Source organism: Argiope bruennichi, chromosome X1 (assembly GCF_947563725.1).
Source record: "Argiope bruennichi chromosome X1, qqArgBrue1.1, whole genome shotgun sequence".
Classification (NCBI taxonomy): Eukaryota; Metazoa; Arthropoda; class Arachnida; order Araneae; family Araneidae; genus Argiope; species Argiope bruennichi.
The window spans coordinates 57,717,611-57,743,531 of NC_079162.1; the positions used below are offsets into that span (position 1 = coordinate 57,717,611).

Here is a 25,921-nt window from a genome sequence, read left to right on the forward strand (position 1 = left end):
TGTTAATAAAAGGATTTATATTGCCTTGTACATTGAAAATAAAATAAATTAATGTTAATTTTAAAGGAACTAATTAGGTATAGTTATTTATATAATATTGAAAAGTATGTATTTCATTTTTTGAACATGCCAAATTTTCGTCTCGTTTTGCCAATGCTTGTTATAGTATACAATAGTCTAATCGAATTCTATCTTGACCTGGAACAAACACACAAAAGCAATTTCATTGCTTTAAGCTGCTGTGTTGGTATGCAAAACAAGAAATTTAAAATTACGTCTTTTCATATTTTCATAGTTTGTCAAAGAATGGTTAAAGTATATTCTCCTCTATAAAACGACATAGACAAAAATTGTGAGGTTTTATTATTAAGATTTTAAATTTTCGCCTTTCAACACACACACACACACACACACACACACACACACACACACACACACACACACACACACACACACACACACACACACACACACACACACACACACACACACACACACACACACACACACACACAAAATATGAATTAAGTCTCTAGAAAAAAATAAAGTATAGGAGATACATATTCTGAAAATTAATATGTGTTCTAAAAACATTATTTATTTGCATTAAACATTACTTATACAGCAGAAAAATGTAAATATGTAGCATGGTTTTAACGCATTATAAATGTTTTTTTTTTCTTTTTTTCCCCTCTTCATTTTTATATTATTTTATTAATGAAAAGATAACTTGTAAAATAGGGTTTCTTCTGTAAAATTTTGAAATAAAGTAAGATAGGTAATAATCAATTTAATTATAGAAAAATCTTAATGTTTTTAGTTTGAAAAATTAAGACCTCTAATGGAAATATTTTTTCCCTTTCCAAGGTGTGGTAGTTTTTCGAAAATGAATTCGGATCAGAGTTAGTTTAAAACTACATATTGGTAATGTAAGAAAAAAGTTGGGAAGGAAATTGGTCAGTCAGTGAGTTAAGATAACCAGATTGATAAAAATCCATTTTGCCCATTGTTGTAATTGGACCCACGCGGTTGGAAGGAAGAGGAGTGATAAATGCTGGTTTGTTTTTTGAACTCTCTCTCGCTTGAAGCTGATATATTTTTAAGTAATCTTTTGTCGAATAGAGATAAATTTTAGAGAAGCTATACTCAGAATAATTTGGAACTTGGAGGGTAAAATCAATATAATTAAGTATTTCATTTCTAATTTAATTAAAAAATAATTATTTAGGATAATTAATTATTTTTAATTATCCAAAGCAATGATATTTCACGATCAATGGCTGGCAGTAATAGAAAATGAAAAATTATTTCATAAATCACATAGATTAATTCATAAAATGTGCCGCATTAATACTGAAAACAAATTTTCACAATATCATTTAAATCTTACAACAAAATAAAATAATAGCTAAAATCAGTAAAAATAATTATGAAATAATCAAATCTGACTATTGAAAGATATTATAAGATGTTTTGATCATCTATAAATGAATCAAATACTAAAAATTTTTCGAAATCATATTTGCATTATTAACTAAATGATAATAACAAGTATAGTTATGATTGCTATATTGATAAAGTAAATAAATTCTTCTTCAAAATAAAGTTACTTCTTCTTTGTAAAAGTTCGAATATTAATAATAAATTTATTTTAATTAAAAATTTTTTTAGAAAAATGCTCTCTGATTAATTTCTAACTTTTTTTAGTTAACAGTTAGTATTTTTCAATTCCTCAAACTAAAAAGAAACATTAAATTGTTTTAAACTTAAGAAGTGGCGTGAAGAAGCATGGATATGCTACAAAATTCATGCAAGTCGCATTCACTTACTAGTTATTTAAAAAGATTTTTCCATATGTTTGACAAGTGTTAAAAAGAAATATCAAAAACTGCTTATTTTGAAAACAAAAATCATTCAATTAAAATTTAAATATAAAATACATAAATAATTTTATTTAGAATTTCAAAACATAAAAATCAAAGAAAATTAAAATTACATTTAAACTATTGCATTCCCCACCCCTTAACAATTCTGCCAAGTTATGAATGAAGGGCATGTCATGCATTCATTATTTCATGTCATATAGAAGATGTGATCTTTTCCGAATTTAGATATAGCAATAAAATGAATTTCCTAAAAATTGAATTCATTCGTTTTTACTTTCGCCTATACAAAGAAAAATTATTACAATAGTCAAAAAATTAGAATTAGAGATTTTGACGAATTTTAAAATTCTAGATTTTCCAGAGTCCGAAAAACAGGTGTGGAATTATGCTTGTCTGTCTGCCTGTGAGCCCGACAATTCAAAAATGCTTTGAGCTAGACACATAAAATTTGGTACACCAAATTTGTAGAATTTTACCAAATTTTGAACGAAATTCATTCAGAGGAAATTTGTCTATCCTGTTGTTCGAATATAAGCTAACACGATAATACAAAACGAAGAGAGTTAGATGGATGAAATGGGGTGCATAGATTTAACATCTGAAGTGTAGATATGTATTGAATTTGAAACCAAATTTATTAAGAAATTGACCATATGTCGGTCTGTTTTTCACAAGCATGTAAGTGTGATAACTCAAAAACACAATGACGAATATACGACAGTTAGTGTGTGATTCTGTGACTACATTTGTCGAATTGTTGTTTCTCAATCGGTCGAAAAAAATCAATGCGAAATAAATAATGGTTTGCTTTCAACTGCTCCATTCTAAAATAGAATAAAAATTCTTTTTATATTGCCTTATTTTCTTCAATAAATTATTTCTTAATTCTTAATCTCGAAATTTTTATCCGAAAGGAGCCAAGAAATGTTAATTTACAAAAACTTTTTTCAAATGATTTTTCCAAATTCATTATGAATTGTGAATTGTTTACTATGTAGCTTATAATTTAAAAAGAATATCTGAGGCTGAAGGATATTTATGTCATTGCGTTGTGAACATTGAAGAAAACTTTATACTCTTTTGCAAACCGGAAATGATTTTTTTAATGCTCTTTTATACACTATAATGAAACAACTTTTAAAAATATCCTACATTAAAATCGACAATTTTTTCTATTATTCTATTTTAACCACTTAGAACAGTGATTCCCAAATTTTTTTGGTCGTAGAACCCCAAAATTTGTTGCAAATGATGGCGGGACCCTGAATATTTTTTAATCAACGACTTTTCAAAATTTAATATCTGATATTAAATGAAACAAATATTATTTTGGTATTTCAGATTTTATTGAATTAAGCAAAACTCGAAAAAACAACAACAATTCATCATAGAAATAATTAATAAAAATACAAAACATAAACTAAAATAAAGGGAAAATCTTTAATGTGAAGAATGCCCTTGCTTCTTTGATTCCATGACTCTGTTAAAATTAGGCGTTAGGTTTGATAACTGAACTCCCATATCTGGTGCAGCATGGTTTGGCTTGACTGTTTTTCAATATGTCCAATAAAAAGGATCAAAATTTTCTTAACTTCTATAATTTTTAAAAATTTAACTAAGTTTGTTATATTTATTATTATAAAATCAAATCATTTTTTTTCAATAAATATTATTTTTTATCAATATTTATTATTTTCATTATTTTTTTTTAATTTCGCAGTTCATGTATTCATTATGAAATATTTACTAAAAATGCTAAATATTATGAATGAATTGCTTTTTGCCAGTTTTTGTTTAATATTCATTGGTTTCTTTTGCTGATTTTCAGAAGTTTTTTCTTAATTCAAATCTGTATATAAATCATGTTTTTGTGGCAGTGTAGAATAGGTCAAACTCCGCTCTTTTCATTATTTTGCATTTCTTTTTTTTTTTGCGTTATTTGCTTACAAAAACATATATTTTAGTAAATCTAAGACAGTTTTGTAAATAGTGTATGCAGATATAATCTGCTACCACTGGATGTAGCTGATAAAATAAATAAATCTTTAAGAAAATGAAAAGAAGATTTTTCAAATATTTGAATGAGAGATAAGAGCTTTTTACATTTGAATGTTGGAGAAATATTAATGATGAGCAGAAATTAATCTAGAATTGATATTGAAACATAATTTTTTATTTCAACATCAAGGTTTTTTTTTTTTTTTTTTTTTTTTTTTTTGTCCTTTAAAGCAATTTTGATAATCTGAACTAATACAATTTAAATTCTTTTCCCATATAAAGTCATTTAAATAATAACGCAAATTTTGATTCAAATCTGGTAGTTATTTATCTTTATAAATAAAGCATATCATACGCATTACTTATTTCTATTTCTATGTAATTAATTCTTAATATATGTAATTAATGGAGTGTCTTTCTTTGTAATAAAGTTTTCACTCCTTTTTTGATGTGGTAGAACTTTGATATTAAATACACTTTATAACTATACATAATTTTAAATATTCATTATTTACTTACGAGTTGATCTTTTAATTTACTTAAATCTTATTTATTTGTGAATGCTACCACTTGGTTGCGAACTTGAAAAAAAAAATTATTTTACTATTCCGTGCTGCATATAATAATAATTAATGACTAAAAAGTAAAAAAAATATTTAAAGAAATTCTGCTTTTTAGTTTACTAATAAGTATGCTTTTTAAAAAGTCTTTTGTTATTAAGTTTATTTTATATTTTGTGAGAGAGTTAGCTGGGAACCAGGTACTAACGAAAATTATTTCCAATTGTGTCAGCAGCTTCTAAAGGCCGCCCTGCTTTTAAGCAATTTGCATTAAAAACATTTGTTATACAGTATTTTACTGCTTAAACTGCAAAGATGTATGACATATTTAACAATTTGATAATAATAATAATGCCACATGAGTCCTTCTGTAAAAGATTTCGACAAAATTATTAACCAATTAGGAAAAAAGATTCATTTGCTGCTTTGCAATTGGCTTATGATATAGCTCTCCCTAGTGTTACGATATCGTCTGCTGAAGATGATGTGTTGTAAAAATTTGAATTCGGAAACTTAGTTGTTATTTACGGTCACTGTAGCTGATATGCCACGAAGCATTCGCACATCATATGCTGCAACTGTTTTAAAATAAAGTTTTTAAATATTCTTTACAAACAGAATCATATTTTTTTTTTGCGGAGAGTTTGATATCCATTTATTGAAAAAGTTAAAGTGACCTTTTTTTAAAAATATTTTTATGGAACTTCGCTTCATTAATTTCCATTGAATTTCACCCATACAAGTAAGAATTTGTTATTAATGCTTAGAAAATACATACTTTTTTTTTTTATCATTCTGCTGTTTTGAAATGATAATAATTTATGATATGAATAATTCCGTATAATGGAACAAATATTCCATCGTGAGTAAAATTTAAAAAAAAAATCATCGTGAATCTGTTGGTGATTTTGGGACTAATAAGATCTAGATATATTTGCTAAAACTTTAGGATAAAGTTTAGGTTTTTGATTAGTTCGATAATAAACAATTCTGACATCCTATAACAAAACGTATAAAAGTAAACATATGTTCCACTTCTTAATGATTTCCTTATTAGAGATCTTGTTGTATAGAATAGGAGAAGTATAGCTTTATGTAACATACATTAGCCTTTTTTATCATATGTGTACTTGTATTTTTTAACGATAAAGCTTGTTTTGATGTTTGTTTATTTTTTTAAAGTAAGTCTGGTAATGAATAATTGCTTTTGTAAATAAAGTATTTTCTTTTATATAGTTTGTTTTAATGAATATCCTATTTGTGTAAAAATTTGAGCCATTATTTATTGAGTGAAGCATAGCTGCTGTAGTCTGATATATAAACTATATTATAATCACATTGTTGAAACCTTGAAATGTGCAAGTTTTTATTGAAGAACTTTTATCTCTGATTAAAACAATGAAATAATTTTCTGTCGTCAGTTAAGGAAGACAATAAAGAAATACTAAGTACAATATTTCTGGAACACTTTTTTTGCTGGGAAAATTTATATTTAACATATATAAATTTATTTTAAATATTTTTATATATAAATTTATTTTAAGTAGTAAAGAAAAATTCTTTATTCTAAATAAAAAATTGTGCTAGAGTTGTTGCAGCTTTTAATTAAATGAAATAAGTGTTTAAATTAAAATTACAAATGCAATGATGAGGAAGATGTTTGAAGTGGTTTTATTTATTATAAAAACTGTGCTGCTGTCATCTTGAATCATCTGAATACAATCTACATATGATAACAAATGTATTTAAATTATAAGATAGTAGCCTGAGCAATAGACATTCTTATTATTTTCAATGAAATTTCGATTATGAATTAGATTTAATATTGTCATGATATATAGTAACTCTTCTTATTAATATAATTAATGCATATATTATGTGAAGTCTTAACAATTGTTATTTTAGTTCAGTTTTTAAACATGTTGATGCATTTTATCAGTATCACCATAGCTGTAGTTGTATATTTTTATATATAAACATGTTTAAGTGCTGTTTGTTGTAATTCAATTTTTTTTTTTTTTTTTTTTTTGTATAAAGTATTTATTAGTAGCAGGTTAATTTTGTTTATATGGGTGACAAATGCAAATTGTACTTTTATTAATTTGAAAGAGGATGTGGGGTAAGAGAAATATAAGAGACCACATTAAGATTTATTATTAGAAAAATGCAAAATATAATTGTTTAAATTAAATAATAAGAGTAACATAATTTCTTTTACATCAGGAAAATTTTATAAAATTCATTTTAAAATAAAATATATTAATTTAATTCATTTTATATTTCTTTATAATAATGAGTAATTTTACACTAGCTGCTTTTTCTACAGCTTGTTTATGTATATTTGATCTATATGTATGTAAGAAAAGCACATATACTTTTAGTTGTGCAATTTATCATTGTAAAAAAAAATGATAAAAACTCAAAAATTGATAAAAAATCAGGGAACATTTGATGGTAATAAATCTAATGTCACAGAAACCAATTCTTAAAATGGTGTAAAAATATTGTTTTTGGGATGATTTGGTCAGAAATTATTGCAGAAAAATCAGAAATCCTTTCAGCACCATTTCACTCCCCTTAGAGGGCTCTAGACACTGTTTGATAGTTCAGTGTATCTTTTATTTGCTAAGGAAACATATTAAATTTCCTTTAAATCCATTAAGGTATATGGAATTTTATAAGGTTCAAACAAACAAACAGCCTTTCTGTTTTTATATATATAGAGAGAGATTAAAACATACATTATCATAAGAGTACCATTGTAAAGTATCTAATATTTTGTACATATTTTCATTCTGTGTTAATTATTAATACTGCTTGGAGATGTATAGCATAGTTAAATCATTTAAATTTTATTATTGCTTTTGAAGCAATATTCGGGTAATTTTTTGCAAAATTTGCTATTGCAAATATCCAACTAACAAGCAATATTGTAATAACATAAAGACTAAGACTTGTTCAAGAGCTTTCATGAAATACACTGAAAGCCTTCCAGTTTCATGTTGAATTCAGAATGAATATCTGACTTGGTAAAATAAAAATTTCTGTATACGAGTAGAAAAATAGATAGATACAATTAAAAATATATGATTATTTGTAAAATGTTAATATATACTTTTAATTAAAAAAAAAATATGCTTAATTTTAATTAAATTATTTGATTGAAACATAATTCCATTTTTCAGAAATTTCATCAATAAGCTTGAATAGATAAATTCTTTTCATATGCACTAATTTATTTGACAGATTTTTTTAATCTATTGATAGATATTAGAACATTTTAAAATTTTATACAATTTTTTCACCTTTCTCTGCTTACTTTCAATTCACAGAATAGCTATATATTATAAACTGTTATTTTAATGTCTTTTAGGGTTTTTTTTTTTTAATTTTTCAAATATCTATTCTCGTATTATAAATATATTTTGGTCAGACACAATATTTGAAACTATTGTAATCAAGCATGGGAATTGCATTTAATAAACTAGTTGCATCCTACATAAGATTAATGATTGGTGGAATTATTAAAGTATGAATGTTTTCATTTAATGAAAGTCTATGAAAAATATCTTATTTATTTCATTACTGATAAATAAGTTTTAGATGAAAAAAGTATTTTATAAATGCACTTTTCTTTTTTATATGTTTGTTTAGAAATAGTACGTTGGCTGTTTCAGTTTCAATTCTACCTTCCAGTCATTCTATTCAGAAATATAACAAAATGATTACGTTTTATTCTTGCTAATTTTTGGTTTTGGGTTATTTCATAGGTTTTTAAAGAAAATTATACACTATTTTAGTCATTAATTTTATTTTGATATGAGGAAATAGCTTTTCACTTGTTTAATATTATCACTCTTTTACCTACTCAGAAATATCAGAAAATGTTTAACTTTATTTCTGAAATTTTTATTGACCCTCCATTAAAAAGTATGTTTTACTCATTTGATTTAGTATGTGTTTACAAGCTACTTAATGATTTTCATCATTTTTTATGTAAAAACCACGGTGTAATATTTTTCCAATTCCTTATAAATTTCTAATTATTAAATTTAATTTTTGAAAATTTTTTTCCTTTTTAAAAAGATGGATAGCAAAATTGTCATAAGTTTTTACATAACATGAATGGCATCATTAAAGAAAATTAAAACCCCGTTTAGATCCTTCAAAATTTATTTTTATTGCTAGAACTAAAAATGTTTAAAAAATTAGTTTCAGCCTAGATTGTAGAATGATTTTATAGAAGGAGAATAAACTCTCTTTTGTAATGTTTACTTTGCACAGCATGATAGAATACAGTTGGACCTCTACATATCAAGCTTGAAGATTCCCCCCCCCCAAAAAAAAAAATCTGATGTAAACAATTTCATATATATATGTAATATAATTTTGCAAATGCATGGCCAAAAAGAAGGATTTAGCAATAACTTCAATTTATATTTCCATGGGAGGTTATGATTTCTACACACGGTCAAAGACAGAGTATGTCAATTCACACTGCATCACAAAAGCAAAGTGTTTGAAATTTTTCTCTTACGGCTTTTACTAAGAGATTCTGATTTCTTTGGCACATGTTGATTTAGGAAAGAGGATCTTGGGTATTTTTGAAAGGAATGTGTAGATATTAAGAATTTATCACTATGCTTAGAGTGTGAGAAGTGCAATGGTCATCAACTTATTAGAGCTTGTGTTCAGAATAATTAAATAAAGAAGTGGGATTTAAATTAGGAAATAAGAGAAAATTTTAGAATAAAGTAACAGGAGCTAATTTAAGATTAAAAAACTGAAAATTAATTGGGATTTAAGTAGATGAAGAGATATCATTACACATATATATACATAATAGGGGAGAGTTGGGAGGAATGGGACAGCTTTATTTATTTCTAAATCTAAGATCAGAATCTATTTTTAGTTTCACAATTAAATAGAGCAGCTATACCCCCTTGCTTGATCCCAAATATTACACCAGCTATAATATTATTTGTGTTTAAAACAGAGAATCTGATTTTTATGCCTCAGAAGTAAATACAAATTCTTATTTTTCAATGTTTTATAAGTCTTATTATTTTAAAAATAAAAGTATTGTAAATGTATAATAAACTCTAAGATATAGTGTTTATAAACTAACAGTCAAATTAAGCTTAAATATAGCATGCTTTAAGTGATATGCATTTTTCAAAAATCTCTACAGAGGGAGGAATCAGACATGCTTGACTACATTTCAGTACATTTTCTAATTAGCTAAATATGCTAATTATTAAAATTTTTAATTTTTCTTAATGCTTTTTAATAAAATTAGTTGTTGGGGTGTTACAATAGTAAGTTGATGATTCTAAAATTATTAAATTACATGTTAGTATACATTATTATGTTATATAATATATTTTAAATAATTTAAAACAATAATGTATAATAAAAAAAAGTTGAGCTTCTGTTTAACCGTAACAAAAAGCATAAAATAAAATTTTACTGTTTACTTAAAATTTATTTAATAACACAAGTGTCTCTAAACATATTTTGTTATATTATTTCTATTAATAATTGTATCATATAACATATGAATTCATATTATAGATCATTCTGTTACATTTCACATAAAGAATATTATTTTCTACCTAAAATAACGTTAACCTCTTAATTTTAGTTCAGGGAAATTCTACTGTAAATACAATAGAGTAATAAGCAATATAATAAATATTAAGCAATGAAAAAAATGAAGCTAAGTTATGAATGTTATTTATTAGAGCCTTTGTCATTCTAAATTAAAAAGAATTACTAATTTTATATTTTTTATATAAAAATGCCATGAATGTGGAAGAAAAAGCATTCAGAAAGAGAAAAATATGTTAAATAATATATTGTAGTCTGGAAATGTTTGTAAAAGAAAATAAAAGTTTTCAAGATCTGATAGCACTAATGAAGATTTCAAAATCAGTTCTTGTTTGGCATGTTTAAATCCATAAATCATTGAATTAAAAGGATATCAAAATAGAATATTTATTAATTTTAATTTTCTCAAAGCTCCCATTCCTCCCTTATATGAGTCCCATATCTCTCTCATATGAGGAAAGTGTGGGACAAAAATGCTACAATTTTTAACTGTGCAAATAAAAGCAATTTATTTGCATTTTGCTATTTCTGTGTTTTTTTAAAAATAAATGGACAAACATACTATTAAATTTTTATGAACTGCACTCTTGGTAACTTTACGCTATAGAATAAAAAAAAATTTTTTTTTGTGAAATCTGTCCCATTCCTGAAATCTCTCCCTTACAAAAAATGAAATTTAAAAAAATTTCAAATTTGGCACCATTTTCTTATTAAAAGTAATCATGTACTCTTACTTTTTTAGGGTTAAAGAAATCTTTGAAAATTAAATTATCAAAGAAATTCATTTTAAAAATGCACAATGCTTTTTTTAAAAAATTAATATTATATTTTTTGAAGTTAGATTCATTTTTTTCTAACTTTTCACCATTCATCTTGTTTCTGTGTCTTTTATTCAGCTGAACTTTTTTTTATACTTTAAAATTCCATTTAGGAACCATGCACCACTATAAAAAATCTAAATTTAAACTAAATTAAAAATAAAAATTTTGCTCCAGTTTAGAGAAGGGATTTGTAAAACAGAAGGTAAGAATGATATGATTCTTCAATAAGTATTTACTGCATTTTTAGAAATGATTTCTACTCTTCTAAAAATTTCTGTTGTAATAATAATTAGTGAAATAGTTTTTAAAATTTTTTTAATGGCATCTTATGAACAAAACCAGTAGTTAGATTTTTATTGGAGCAGGTATACATAATTTTTTTATTAGAAAAATTCTATTTGATATATAGAAATGATTTTAAATATACAGAAACTGTTTTTTTTTACAGTGCTACTGAATTGAAATAGTAGTATGGATAATTGATAGTAGCATTATTAAGCTTTATGAAGATTGTGTCCCTTGTAATCACTGTTACCTTTATGTAATCTGATTCTAGTAAATTCTAGTATATCCGATTTTGTAAATCTGATCTTGAGCTGTCTGATTAAATTTTCTATTATCGCAACTTTCTTTAAAACTAAGCAGTAAATCCCAAAGTTGTTTGTTTGAATGGCATACTGAAATAATACTGAACTAAACTGATTAATTTTACCTGTGTTTAAAAATATATATGTCTATTAGAATTTTAAAATTTAATGTATATTTATGCATTACTTTTCTCTTACAGAAGCTGTCTGAAAGAAGAAATGATATCATACAACTGAGTTTTAAAAATGTTGATTGCCAGAGTCACTGAAATGAAAAATGTATTTACAGATTGGTAATATTACATTTAAATTTCTTTGAAAATTGATTGTCTTACTTCTGTTGCAATTAAATATGACATTTTAAACATGCTTATGAATAAAAAAAATCTTTTTATTAATGTCATATGTCTGAAAATGATACACAAGAAAAAATTAAAAAGTTTATATTTTTGACATAAAAGAAAAAGTTTAATGTTCTGTAATTCTTATCAAACCGCCAAAGTGCAAAGTCTTACAACTTCTATGTTTTAAATATATTAAAAAAATGAAAACTGTGAGAAGTGTGTGCATATTAACCTACAAAACAGCTTATTAATATTCAGTTAGCTTATTATAGCTTGATAATGATGATGACTTTCAAATTTTCAGTTTTATTGTTTTGATATTTATTACATTTCATTAATTCTAATATTCATTAGATTTCATGACTTAAGATTTAATTTAATTACCAATGGGGATCCTTTTGTGACTGATAAATCAAATTGTAATAATTCAAAGCAAAATATTTATATACGAGATTTGAATCTTTGTGTCAATGTTATTGCTAGTTGTAGGGGGTCTTATTGTATACATCTATTATAATCTGCAGGATAAATGAAATAATAATTAATTTCACAAATGCAAACAAAAATTTCAAAAGCTGGTCAAACAGATGAAACTATAAGTTTATTGAATATAAAATATCAAACATCTTGCCAACCACTTGACTTATTATAAATGCTTTTTTCTTTTCTAAATTTTGGAATTAGTATGCAAATTGAGTTTTGGGGAGAACTGTCTTTAAATAATGGCATTTTTTTTATATATTTTATGTAGAAAGTTGATGTTTTTTTTTATTATTATACATCAATGCTGAAGAATTACCAAGAAAAAATCAGTTTATAACTTTTATATACCAATATGTTGGAGAAAAAGGAGAAAACTTCTAATTTTAAACATTTTTTTTTATTCTTCTACATTTAAAGTTTTATCTTATTTTTAAATGATGAATATGCTAACTTCAGGTTTTCAGTAAGTTCAGAATGTTTACTGCTTTTTGTTTTCTTTCTTCAGGTATGTATAAAGCAATGAGAATATAAGTGAAAAAAAATGGAATGTCAAAAGATAGACATAGCATCTGTTGAGACAAACCATTTAAATGGATTTTCTGCTGTTGCTGATCCCTTCAGTTTAAAAGAATTATCACCTGTTGGGCCTGTTGTAGAAAATTTAGAAAATAAATCTGATAAGGAAACTTCAGTGCAATCAGACATACCAACCTTACTACAAGTGTTCAAAAATGTTTATGACCAAAGAATAGCATCAATTGAAAACAATGCTGATTTTGACAGAAATAGAAAAAATGAGGTATAAATTTTTGAAAAATATTTGACTTCATTTAAAATTAAGATGAAGAAAAATCTCTTTTTGAACAATGTTAAACTATGACAATAATGAAAATGAGAAATATTTATCTGTAATGTACCTTGTTCGACAAATTTAATAGAAGCATGCTTATGGTAATGTGCTGAACCTCTTTTTCTTGAAAATGTTTTGAATTCTTTTTTGCATGGCTTCAGCTAGCTAACCTTTTTATTTGAACATGTATTGCCAGGCCTAGTTCTGCCAGTTGTGCAAAAGTGTCTACACGAAGGCAACCACACATAATTTGCAGTTGTGAATGCCTTAACAAGATATAGGCTCATCTTTTCCCTTTTAATGTCAGCAACTTGCTTCAAAGAGTAACAGGCATGTAACAATATGTAAATTAAGTTTATAAGAATGTAAAAAAGCAAGCAGAGTGCAATTTTAAATTTATATTTTATTTAGTGAAATAAAATGTTTGCAATTCAATGTATATATATGTGATGATTGCAGGGGGAGGGGGTGGCAAGATGATCTAAATCCCCAGGGGCCAGGATAAATAGTTGTAGGGAAAGTGTTGGATGTAGGCAGGACTGGATTGAGCCAACGAGGAGCCTTTAGATAATAGATATCTCAAGATCGACTTTTCCCACTTCCCATCTAAAGTCATATATATTTTTATTGATTTGATTTAATCTCTATACAGTTTTAAGTAGCAAATTTTGACAAACTGAATTGTAAAACTTTAGATTGTGGATAACTTTGAAGAGAGTTTGTTTTAGCCTATCACTTATTAAAAAAAAATGCAAACATTAAAATTTTAAAGTAATTTTGTATAAAATCAGTATTTATGTATATGTAAAACTAATGACTAAATATATGTAAAATAAAGGACAACTTTTTAATTCAATCTAAGCTCTTTTTAAATATAGGACATTTTTTTAAATTATAAACATGTTTTTTTTTAGAATTACCAAGCAACATAATATAAAATTTACAAACTATAATTAATTAGTAATGTTATTAGAATAATGTTCCAAAATTGAAATAATATTTTTCATTAATATAAATAAACTTGAGTGCAAGGTCTTTATAAATTTAATAAAAGTACAACATTAAATTACCTGAGGGATTGTGGTCCTCTAAAATGGTGAAGCCCCTCGACAATTTCTTTCTTTCTTTGTTTCTTTTTTTTTAATAATTTGAATACGAGTGGCCACATACCAGAGCTTTGCTCCAGAAACTGGCTCAGAAGTTCTGAATATTTTTCACAGATCTGGTATAAAGAAATAGATTCTTATTAAATTTTGTATTTGCTAGAATATAAAGTGATGTCCTTTTTTTTTTTTTCTTTTTTAAAATTAAGACTGTAATTGGCACTTGTTTTGTATTCTGTAATTTTAATGGTGAAATCATTAAACATGTCACTCATTCATTAAATGTAAAAGTGAAGTTTTTGTCTTCTTACAAAAACTTTTTCTTCAGTTTTTCTTGATATTAAAAAATGATTAAAATTTTTAATTTTAAATACACTAGTATAAAAAACCGATGAATAATTATAAGGGGGGGGGGGAGTGAGGGTGACTGAAATTAAATGGCCCCAAAGTGTCTTCACCTCCAGAACTAGGTCTGTGTATTACATACATCCACGTGGGTCTTTGAAATATGCCCTGGTATTAGAATAAAGTAAAAATGAAAATTTCATTAATCTATGAAATATAAATTTTTAAAAATTACTCAAAATTATTAGAATTTATGTACATCATACTGATGAAATAAGTACAGCATAAAGAAAAAAAAAAAGCTGGCTGCTGTGTAACTAACTACTAAGATAATGGTTATGTAACTGCTTCTCTTTTTAATTGTTTTATGGAATGCCATATATATGTTAACCATGCAAACGAATTTGTAATAAGTTTTTTTAGAATTGGTGGTTCATTTCTATAGCCTTCAAAACCTCTTTATTTTTTCTTGTGACTGAAAGTGTGTTATTTCAGTAAAAATTTGTTGTGATATCCATGTTAGTAAACTCAATACATATCTTGGAGACATTTCTCTATTTAATAATACAGATTCCCATCAAAGTAAATAATCGACATAAAGTAAGCAAAAATATTTAATTTCTTCTCTCTATCCATGTGAGCCTATTTTCAGTATGATATATTAACATTGATTTATTGAAACAAAAACGACTTTTTGTTTGTCTGTAGTCCAATAATTGTCATTCTGTGGTTATAAATGTATGCTCTTGCTCTGTGATAACTAGCAAGCCTAAAAATGTTTTTGTTTGTTATTTCGACTCATCACATAAGTTACATAATATTATTTTGATCATCTTTTATATATTCTCTTGTTGCTATGAAAATAAAAACCTGTGTATTTCATAAGAAAATCATATTCTTCTTTTGGAATGATTACTTATTTTGCAATCCTTCAAGCTATAATGCATAATAAAAATTTCAAGACTACCATCATTTGAAAAACATTTTGTTCTATGATGCTTGATATCTTCCAATATTCCACATCCAAAGTGTGTTATGCCACTGGAATTACTTTGCTCTTTTTTTTTTTTTAAATCAAGGTATACTCAAATGAAATCTTCGTCTTTTGATCATGTTTCAAAATTCCTTGGATAATTCCTGAAATAGCATTCACATTTCTTCTAAATGGATGTAACTATAGCTAATTTAAAACTGACAATCAATTACTTTTGCTTTCTGTATTTAGACCAGAAAAGGGTTTGAACAATGGATATAAACATTTTGCGGTCTAGGCAGTACTATGAAGCCTCTTTTTTAACAGATAGCCAATTTTGATTACTTTACAACACATTTTAACTTAATATGTTAATGATTTATTTTAGTATGCTTTTTTTATTTTAATTTCTTTGTGAAAGTGTGAATATTTTTATTTGTTTTTTAATATATATCATGAAAAAAGTACAAGTAATAATTTTATTGAAAAAAGAATCACAATTATTGGGGAAAATTTCCTCATTTACAAATAAAAGGGTTTAATTGTTATGATAATTCTGCAGAAATAATAAGCTTCAAACAAATATAGCATTAAAAATTATCTTTGTCAAGTGGAATGTAACTAAATTAATATTATTATTAATTTATATTATTTTAATATATTCTATATTCTAATATATATATCTAATATATTATTCGATTATACTGTTGAATTAATAATTATTTATGCTTTATTTGAAATTGAATTTAATAATTCAATGATAACCACAAAAGTAGTCCTAATACTTTATAATACTTAGAATTCATATTTCCCCTTATTTGGAAATGAGGGTAATGTCATTTTTACTTCACTTGTTTATTCCTGCTCCCCCATCCAATAACCTCAATTGTTTCAAACCAATAGCCCAAAGTAGCTATCTAGTTGGAAATCTGCTTTCTGCTGTTCAAAGAAAAACAGCATAAGTAAACATGTTTATTTCATATATATTATGCATATTTATATTTAAATTCAAATATATATTAATCTTAGTATCAAGTGATATAGTATTTTGCATGTAGGATAATTCTGCTTGGTGCATGATTGGTAGTGTTCAGCCTGTTTTGATAAAAGTAAATTTTTTATAACCTTGTTTATAATATATTTATACTATTTTATATTATATTCTTTATAAAATATTTATATTTGTATTGTAATGTCAGTAAAGGCTATTTATATTTAGAGAAGTGAAGTAATGAATATAATTAGCTGTTAGGTTCCATATTCATGCATTAAAAGCAAATTATTTGAATGCCTTGAATGCTTTTTTTTTTTCTGAAAATTAAATTTTCTGAAATACAAGTTATTCAAATATTTAGAGAACTTAAACAGGATTTATAATCTTTAATTATCAGTTATTTACTTTGAAATGTAATTGGTTAAGAAATTTTTTTTTTCCTCTGTAGGAAAAGGTAACTGTTTTAGAACAATACATTCAACATGTACTTGAGCAAAATGATACATTTGTTTCAACCATGCTTGAGTTAGAAACAGAAGCTCAACAAAGAGTGAAACAAATGGAAAAGAGGTTGAAATCCAGTGCTAAAACCACCATGGTAATCTTGATTTTATGTATTAGTTCATTCCAAAAGTTCAGATAAATTGTTAGATATTTATCGTATCTCCTGTTTTTGGCATTTAATTTTCAAAAAAGCATAAAGTCGTTGAATCTAATTATTATTGTTGCCACATTAGAATACTAGTATTGATACTAATCAACCATTCCTTTTATTACAAGGTGTGTGCAGTTTGTTATTTAGGTGCTTTACTTTGAATCATGTCTTTTTTTTTGTTTGTTCTCTAATTACTTGTGGCTTTTAACATTTTATAAAATTTTATTAAAACGTTGGTTTGACGTGGTAAGTTTAAGGAGGAAATCAGAGATTTGAAAAGAGGTAAGAATATTTTAAAGAAAAGTAAACTGTAAACTTTAAATGTATTTTTGGACGAAAATAATATTCTAAGAGTGGGAGGCAGGTTAAAAAATTCCAAATTAAATGTTTATTCAAAATATCTTATTGTGTTACCGTCAAATCATATTTTAACTTACAAAATTTTAGTTCATTATCATAGGAAATATTTACATTTGGGAGCACAAGCTTTGTTGTATCAAGTACGGCATAAATTTTGGCCAATCAGTGGTAAACATAATTGTAAAAAGGTGATATTTAATTGCATTACTCGTGTGAAAAACAAACCTATTTTAACATCCCAATTAATGGGTGATTTACCAACTGATCGTGTAACTCCTAATCATGTATTCAATATTACTGGTATTGACTTTGCCGGCCCATTCTTCTTAAAATTCAAAAATCAGAAAAAAGGTATACTGATCAAAGTTTATGTTGTAATTTCTGTGTGCTTATGTACTAAAGCCTTGCATCTTGATTCCGTAACTGATAAAACATCTGACTGTTTTATTGCAAGTTTAAAGCGTTTCTTTGGAAGGAGAGGTAAATGTGCAAAAATTCTTACTGACAATTCCAAAACATTTGTCGGTGCAAACAAAGAACTTAAAAAGCTGTATAATCTTGTCAACTCTCCTGATCAATGTTTAAGTGAATTTTTAATTTCAGAATATATTGAATGGACGTTCACTCCACTTAAATCACCGAATTTTGGAGGTATTTGGGAAACTGGAGTAAAATCCTTTAAATTCCATTTAAAACGTGTACTTTTAAATAAAAAACTAACTCTGGAAGAATTTCTAACAATTTTGGCTGAAATTGAAAGTGTCCTAAATTCTAGACCCCTTACTCCGCTATCTCCAGAATTCGACGATTATGAAACTTTGTCACCTGGTCATTTTTTTGATTGGCAGACCAATTAGTGGAATTGCCGAACCATTATTATTTAACTTAAATGAAAATCGATTATCAAAACTGCAAAAAATTACAAAATTTTCTCAAAATATATGGAAAATATGGAAACGCGATTATCTTTGCAGTTTACAACAACGTTACGAATGGAAATTCAAAAAAAAAAAAAAAAAATGATGTAAAACTCGGAACACTTATTCTGATAAAAAATGAAAATTTACCTGGAACAAAGTGGTTGTTAGGAAGAATTACTGAAGTTTTCCGCGGCTGTGACAACCAAATTAGAGTAGTCAGTATTAAATTACCAAATATCCTAAAACGAAATGTTCGTGATATAGCTATTTTACCCTCTGGAAATTAAGTGTATTAATGTTATTGTTATTTGTTTTAGTTTATAATATATATATAATGGAATTTAATAATCAGAATTGTGAAGGTCTTCATCCAGGGGGTGAATGTTAGAGTTTGATTCCCTATGATGGAGAAAAAGGAAAAATCTGTACCCCTAACCAGATGTATTCTAGACGCCGACGCGGCGACATGTACTCTCTCTCTCTCGTCTTTGTGTTGTGTTGTGTTGTGTGGTAGTTTAGAAATGTCCGTATATGTGTGAAAATAAAACCAATGAAAGTTTCAACTCCTGCTTCGTCATTAATGGAATTGTCATGCACTGACCGTACATCGTGACTTGGGTTATTGCGGTGCTGAAAGATATCATGGTAGAAGCGGTATTATTTTCTGTGGGGATAAAATTTTCCGCGTTATTTGTAATTAAACTGTTTGTCCTTACTTGTGAAATATCCTTCAAATTTTCTATTTGTCTTTCTAGCTTAGATGTTAGTTCGATTGCTTTGTCTTTGTAGTCTTCTCATAACTCAATTTTGCCATCTATTTCGCTTAAATCTATAGTTAATTGAATACTGTCATCCAAGCTAATTAAATCCTTTAAACTCACAAGCTCATTAAGTTTGTTTCTTGTGTATATTCATTAGAAATTTCTTTACTTATGGTATTTTTTATTTTAGTTAAATGTTTCGTGAAGATAGTTCGTTATCCTTTCTTTTTTTCCTTTAATCTATTAATATCCATTTTAAACTAAATAATTCCAAAAACTTAGAACAAATAAAAAATGTGCCCACCTCTTGTTTCAGCTCCTCACTGCGCTTCCTCCAAATTGTCGTGCTTCCCCCCCCCCCCAAAAAAAATAAATCCAATTTGCAAATTTCACCACGATGTCCGTGCATGACGATTCCATTAATGATGAAGCAGGAGTTGAAACTTTCATAGGTTTTATTTTCACACATATACGGACACGAACATTTCTAAACTACCACACAAGCACAACAAAACACAAAGACGAGAGAGAGAGAGAGTACATGTCGCCGCTCGGCGTTTCGAATACATCTGGTTAGGGGAACAGATTTTTCCCTTTTCTCCACCGGAGGGAATCAAAACTCTAACATCAAGTTCATATAGATTTATATAAATTAAAATCTGTTTGAACTCTTCATGAATTAAGATGGAGCAGCAAACTCACTCACCAAATAAATGAGACGACAAATAAACGAGGAACTACGACAAATAAATGAGGGTAGCAGTATATAATAATATAATAATGTTCATCATAGAACCTAAGGTTTTAATCACTCTCATATAGGAACAAAAGAGAAGTATTAAATTTTTCTGTTGATTTTTTATTAGAGCAACAATAAAATAGACAGTGTATAAATTAACAAATATATAACACCGTGCTATTCTTCTGAAAGGAACATTCCCGGACATAATAGCAAATCTCTTACTTAGGAGGCTCCTCTTGGAGTCCGTTGCAAAATATTCCCATGGTGAGATGTTTGATAATAGTTCAGTGGCATTTTGTTCTCCAACTTTTTTGTGTATTCTGCAAAAGAAGTGAATTCTGGAATTGGAGAGCATAAAGATCAAGCATAAATTCCACATATCTGACGTCCAGTTAAGGATGCATTCAGTTTAAAAAAGTTTTTGATGGTGGTGAAATATCATGCTGTGGGATCTTTGGGTGTAGGCTAGATAATATATAGTAGATATTTTAGATTTCATTCAATTTGTATTGTGGTATGATATGTATAAATATTTTACATTATTTGTATTATGTAAATTGATTATTTTTCAAGACAAAAATCTTAGTTATTTATTATTAACTGATAATTAAATTATTCAAACCTAAAGGCAAAATTTTAGTTATGGCAAAAGGCATCATTATGCAATGTATTATTAGTTAAGTACCTCCACAGCTACAGTGCCCAAGCCATGGGCGTCAATCTCCCCTCTTTTTGTTGATGCTCATTTTGTAAGTTTTTTTACAAGTGAATATACAATAAAATGTTTTAAAAGAAATCAAAACTTGAAATTCACAATTTTGCTCCATATATAGAAATGTGTAATTTGAAGTACTGTTTATTGTATTTTTCTTTTACTCATTAATTTATAGGAAGCCGTGATTAATGTTCATGAATGTGAAAAAGAAATGAGAAGATTAGTCGAAGAAAGATTATACATAGAATCACTATATAATGTAAGTACAATTCAAGAATTATTTTGGGAAATCCTTTCTTTTAATTTACTATAAATACCTGCAATTTTTTTTTATTGAAGATGATTTTACTATTACTTAAAACTGTTTATTTATTCTATTGTTATGGGAAAAGAATGCTTTTATCATTTGTTGGTGAATCTTTAGTTTCTTGGCTGTCATGCCTTGTGTGTCAGGTATGAAATTATTGAATTTTCAAGCATAGAAGTTTAAATCAAACTTTGTTCTTTTAAAAGAAGTATTATTTTCTTTGTCTTCAACAATATGTATATTGTAAGGATTCTAAATAAGTTCAATTTTTCTGCACCTAATTCATCACCTTAGCTATCAGCTCTGATGGAAAGTGATGTGAACAAAAGATATGTTGTCTTGTGTTTGTGTCTATATGTTATATATATATATATATATATATATATATATATATATATATATATATATATATATTGAATTACTGTGAAAAGTTCAGAATTTTGTCTGGCCAAGCTGTTGCATAAAAGTTTTAGATAAAAAAAACTTAAAAAATGCTTAAAAATGTTTAAAAATACTTATTAAAACTTAAGTTTTAATTTATTAATATTTTGTGTGACCAAAAAATTATCAATGCTATCTTTACATTCTTTTCAGCCAATGTGATGTTTTAAAAGTTAGATGATTATAAACTTTTTCAGGATACTCAACAACATTTAACTACTTGTAAAGAAGAAAATAGCTTCCTTCGAGATCAAAACTGCAATTTAAGCCATGATGTTCAAGCATTACTGCATATAATTCACCATGCACGTTCTACTGGACATTGGGAGGTGATTTATATTGAATGTATTTTAAAAATATAACATTATGCAAAGCACATAAAAGAAATACAATTTATATTTTAGTATCATATGTGAGGAAGAATCTATGAAAATGCCCTGTATTTTGCTAAATTTTTTGTCTATATTATGCCTTTTCTTATTGGAAGCAATTTTGTTAATAGTAAGGACTAAATTAAATTGGTCGAGAAAGGTAGGGCTGGGCGATGATGGAATTTCATCAACGCGATATATCGTCCAACACATAACGATATTTTTCGATATATCGTGATATCATTATTTGTTTATGGTTATTTTAAGTTATAAATAACATCTCTTAACATATTGACTGATCAGAACGAGACCCAATAAAAGGAAGTTTCCATTTATATTATAAAAATATTTGTTTTTTTTAAAAATAAAAATAGAAAATAATTTTGTTAAAATCCCTTTAACAGGGGTGTTTGTGCTCCGGGGAAACCCCGGAATTCCGGGGATTTTGAACTTCGATCCCCGGAAATTCCGGGGATCGTCGTTCAAAAGGAAGTAGGAATAATAATGAATTATTTATTTTGATCTGGGTAATTTTGTTTGCTTTGAAAGCAGAAAACGCAAGGTCAGTGTGTGTGGTGAAAACTTTTCCTTTCTTTCTCCAAAGGCAGTGATAATGCGTGAAAAGGGGGAAAAAACTTCTTTTTTGTTCTTTCCTTATTGCGAGTTATGACTCATTCCCCCGGTTCTCGGACATTCTCTTCTGGATTCTTTTCGGCAAGTAGGCGCGGCAGAAAAAAAAGGGAGAGACTTCGTTCGACCAGATGTGCGATCACGTGACCTGGGTTCAAAGGTCTTAATTTTGCAAAATTAATGGTTATTAATTTTGCAAAAAAAGTAATTCATTGAACTTTTATAATTAGGTCATTCAATACTTAATAATCGTAATTTTTCATTTCTCCCCCCCCCTTTCTCGAAACTGCAAAATGTCGGTAGTAAGTCCGTAAAAGTTTCCGGGGATTTTTTGGGGTCCCACAAACACCCCTGCTTTAATAAAGTGTGTCAATACCAAAGCAAATTTGGCATGTTACAATTTATAACATTGCGTTTAAATCGAAAACGTAAATTAATTGTGAATATCGATTTATTGTATCGCGATTTATCTTGAACTATTATTCATGATCATGATTTCGATATATCAATATTTTTTGGAAATTGGCATCGAAAAATCGATTTTTCAAAAACATCGGGTTTTTTTTTTTTTTCTCGATAAATCGAAACTCGACACAGCCCTATCTGTAAGTTCCAAATATTGTTATTTCTTTACTTTCGATAAAATTTTTCACTAAAATAGTCACTAGAAGGTGTTACTTAAGGCTATATTTTTCGATTAAAAATAAGTAAATTACACATTATTTTTTATTATAAAAATTAATACAATGTGTGAAGATACTGTTCTGGCAATCCCCAAATATTTAAAAAATATTTTAGCCAAGAAGAGAAATTTATAGAACTTTTTGAATTGGAATAAATCAAATTTACTATAGCACTTCTACTACTATTTGAATTTTGGATTTCTCGAATAGCATTATCTTATTCATTTTAAAATAAATTGCTTTATCTTCCCTTAAAATCATAAATTTCGGGCAATGGAATTTTACTAATGAAATGGAAAATGGAATTTCAAACAAGATAACCAAGAATAATATTACATTTCTGTAATATTATCATACTTTTTAAAAATTTATTCATTTACCCTGTTTAGTACATTCAGATTTCCAAGTAAAATATTTTACTGTCTTGTTATATGGCTTAATTATCTGCTTGAAAAAATTATATTTAATGTATAGAAATTTAAATGCTGTATGAAATCTGAAATTTGCTTTAATCTCTTTTTTATGTAACCAATATATATTCTGAATATTGAGGTGAATTGCACTTAGCCCTATCTTTACAAATTTTAGAAAACAATTTTTCAAAAATGTTATTGATCATAGTTGACAGTAAAGTGATAATAACTTAATACTTCTTTTCAGATGAGCTGTGTTACATTTTGTGAAGTTACTCCTGAACAGGTGTTTGGCCCTGTGCAATCTATATCTAATGTGTAAGTAATCGAATTAGCTAAGTTTTAGTCCTTTTAATAAAATTACTGAGAAACTGTTTCGAAAAAGAAAAAGAAATCGTGGTATATTTAATTATATAATATGCAAGGTCTTCAAAAAATGTAACAAGCGTTTATTTTACTAAATAAGGCGGTAGCTATATAAAAACACATTGAGCTTCTGTGCAGTTTGATACTAAAAAGTTACAAAAGTTAAAATTGTACTCGACCCCTTAGTGTAAAAATGCCGGTTAGTAAAATGTTTCTCTTGCTTTCATCTATGTACACACAGAAGTTGCAAGTTTCCATTTACAAAATTTGGAAAGATATTTTCATTTTTAAATTTAGAAGGACTAATCAAAATTTAGATGAAAGCACTTATTTTAGAAATGTAAATTTATTCAATACATAAAAAAGTATCATATGTAAATATTTGCTCAGTTGTACATCATCCAATCATCAGACTTCACAGAAATTTGCTAATCACACAAGATGTTGATCACTTTGATTGGTCGACCTCATACGGAAGGGAAGAGAAACTTGAGAAACTGGAAATGTAAGATATATCAGAGAAGCACCCAATTCGAATGCAGAGCAATAAAAAAAAAAAAATTCCTCGCTCGAGGCTTTTGTGCTTTAAAAAACGATGTATTTCAGTAACAAGGAACGTTTTGATATGCTGACGATTTATGCTATATGTAATCGCAATGCCGGCCTAAAGTCTGAAGAATAAAAACATCATTTTAGGAATTTCTGGCATCATTCTAGGAAGAGTCTTTATAGAATGGTTTAGCGATTAGAAATCATGGGATCCTTACTATCCCAAACAGGAATGGGGATAATAAAATGCTATATATATGACACAGAAACTGATATTTGGGTTTACTTTTCAAGCTATCCACGTGCTAGTGTGCGAACAGTCAGTCTAGAATTCAATATTCCAAAACTGACAGTGTAGAGAATATTTCAACGTAATAACTGTCATCCATAAAATATACGTGGAGTTCATAAATTGTTACAACAGCTACATACACAACTAAACGATCGACGTCTAAAATTTTAAATTTGGATTTTACCGTAGGTTAAATTATATATCTCTTTTCAGAGAAATGCAATTTGGACTGACGAATGTTGCTTTAATCGAGAGGGAAACACCAATCTTCAAAAATGTCTTTTTTAGGACAGTAAAAATATGTTAATAATACAAGAGGTTCATCATCAGAGGAATTTTCTATAAATGTGTGGTAGGGCATTTTTAGAAACGCTTTGGTTTGTACCATTTTGTACAACAGTATATAAATGGTGGCCGATATATTTAGTTAGTTTTGATTATTATTATGTCTAAACTAAGGGATGAATTGGCTTTGGCAGTACAAGTTCGGTAGATCGTTATCGACGGATTTAAAAGGTCTTATCTTTCAAGTTGCAAGATGTGAATTCAATCGCATGTGAGGAAATATTGTTAAAAGAATGCAACTTTTTATGATATCGACAATGTTCTTACAAAATTTACAGAAATATCTCATTTTTAAATTTTTCATAATTGCAGGTAGATAAATTTTTTAGGGATGGAAATTTATTAATACAAAAAAAAAACACTATTATATGCAATTATTTTTCCGTTTGTGTATCATTCAGTTATTATGGCTTTAAACAAGTTTGGTTATCACACATAATGCTGTTCATGTTTTGGTTCAACAATATCGACAACTGTAACTTCAACTGAATAAAGATTGGAAGAGGAAAATAAGAAATTGAACATTTGAAGTATCTCAGAAGAAAAGTATCTTCCGAAGCAGAAAATGAAATTCCTTGCTCGCAGCTATGTGTGTGATATTAAGACTTTCGGAAGAATGACGTATTTCAATCATGAGAAACGTTTTGAAATCAATAAATTTGTCTTTTAATATATCAGTAAATTTTGATGATAGAAAATAAAAGCATTTTACCAATTCATACTTTTACACGATGGGGATCGCATAAAAATTTAATTTTTGTATCTTTATTATCTTCTTCACAAATCTGTGTATTTATACAATTACCCAACTTATTTA

The 25,921-nt window shown here is 27.0% G+C and overlaps 1 protein-coding gene across 3 annotated transcripts in view; it reads left to right on the plus strand.

Moving 5' to 3' along the window:
* Positions 1 to 4,766: 4,766 nt before the first annotated feature.
* LOC129958378 (uncharacterized) overlaps positions 4,767 to 25,921 on the plus strand; it is a 64,833-nt gene continuing 43,678 nt past the window's right edge. The window contains exons 1-7 of one of the 3 annotated variants that reach the window (XM_056070833.1): positions 4,767 to 5,186; positions 11,663 to 11,741; positions 12,795 to 13,088; positions 17,003 to 17,152; positions 20,883 to 20,966; positions 21,653 to 21,784; positions 23,800 to 23,870. In XM_056070833.1, coding sequence (XP_055926808.1) covers positions 12,831 to 13,088; positions 17,003 to 17,152; positions 20,883 to 20,966; positions 21,653 to 21,784; positions 23,800 to 23,870 — 695 coding nt within the window. In that variant the 5' untranslated portion in view covers positions 4,767 to 5,186; positions 11,663 to 11,741; positions 12,795 to 12,830. Of the gene's footprint in view, positions 5,187 to 11,662; positions 11,756 to 12,794; positions 13,089 to 17,002; positions 17,153 to 20,882; positions 20,967 to 21,652; positions 21,785 to 23,799; positions 23,871 to 25,921 lie in introns of all 3 variants that reach the window. The other 2 variants (XM_056070832.1, XM_056070834.1) reach the window with 2 other exon arrangements.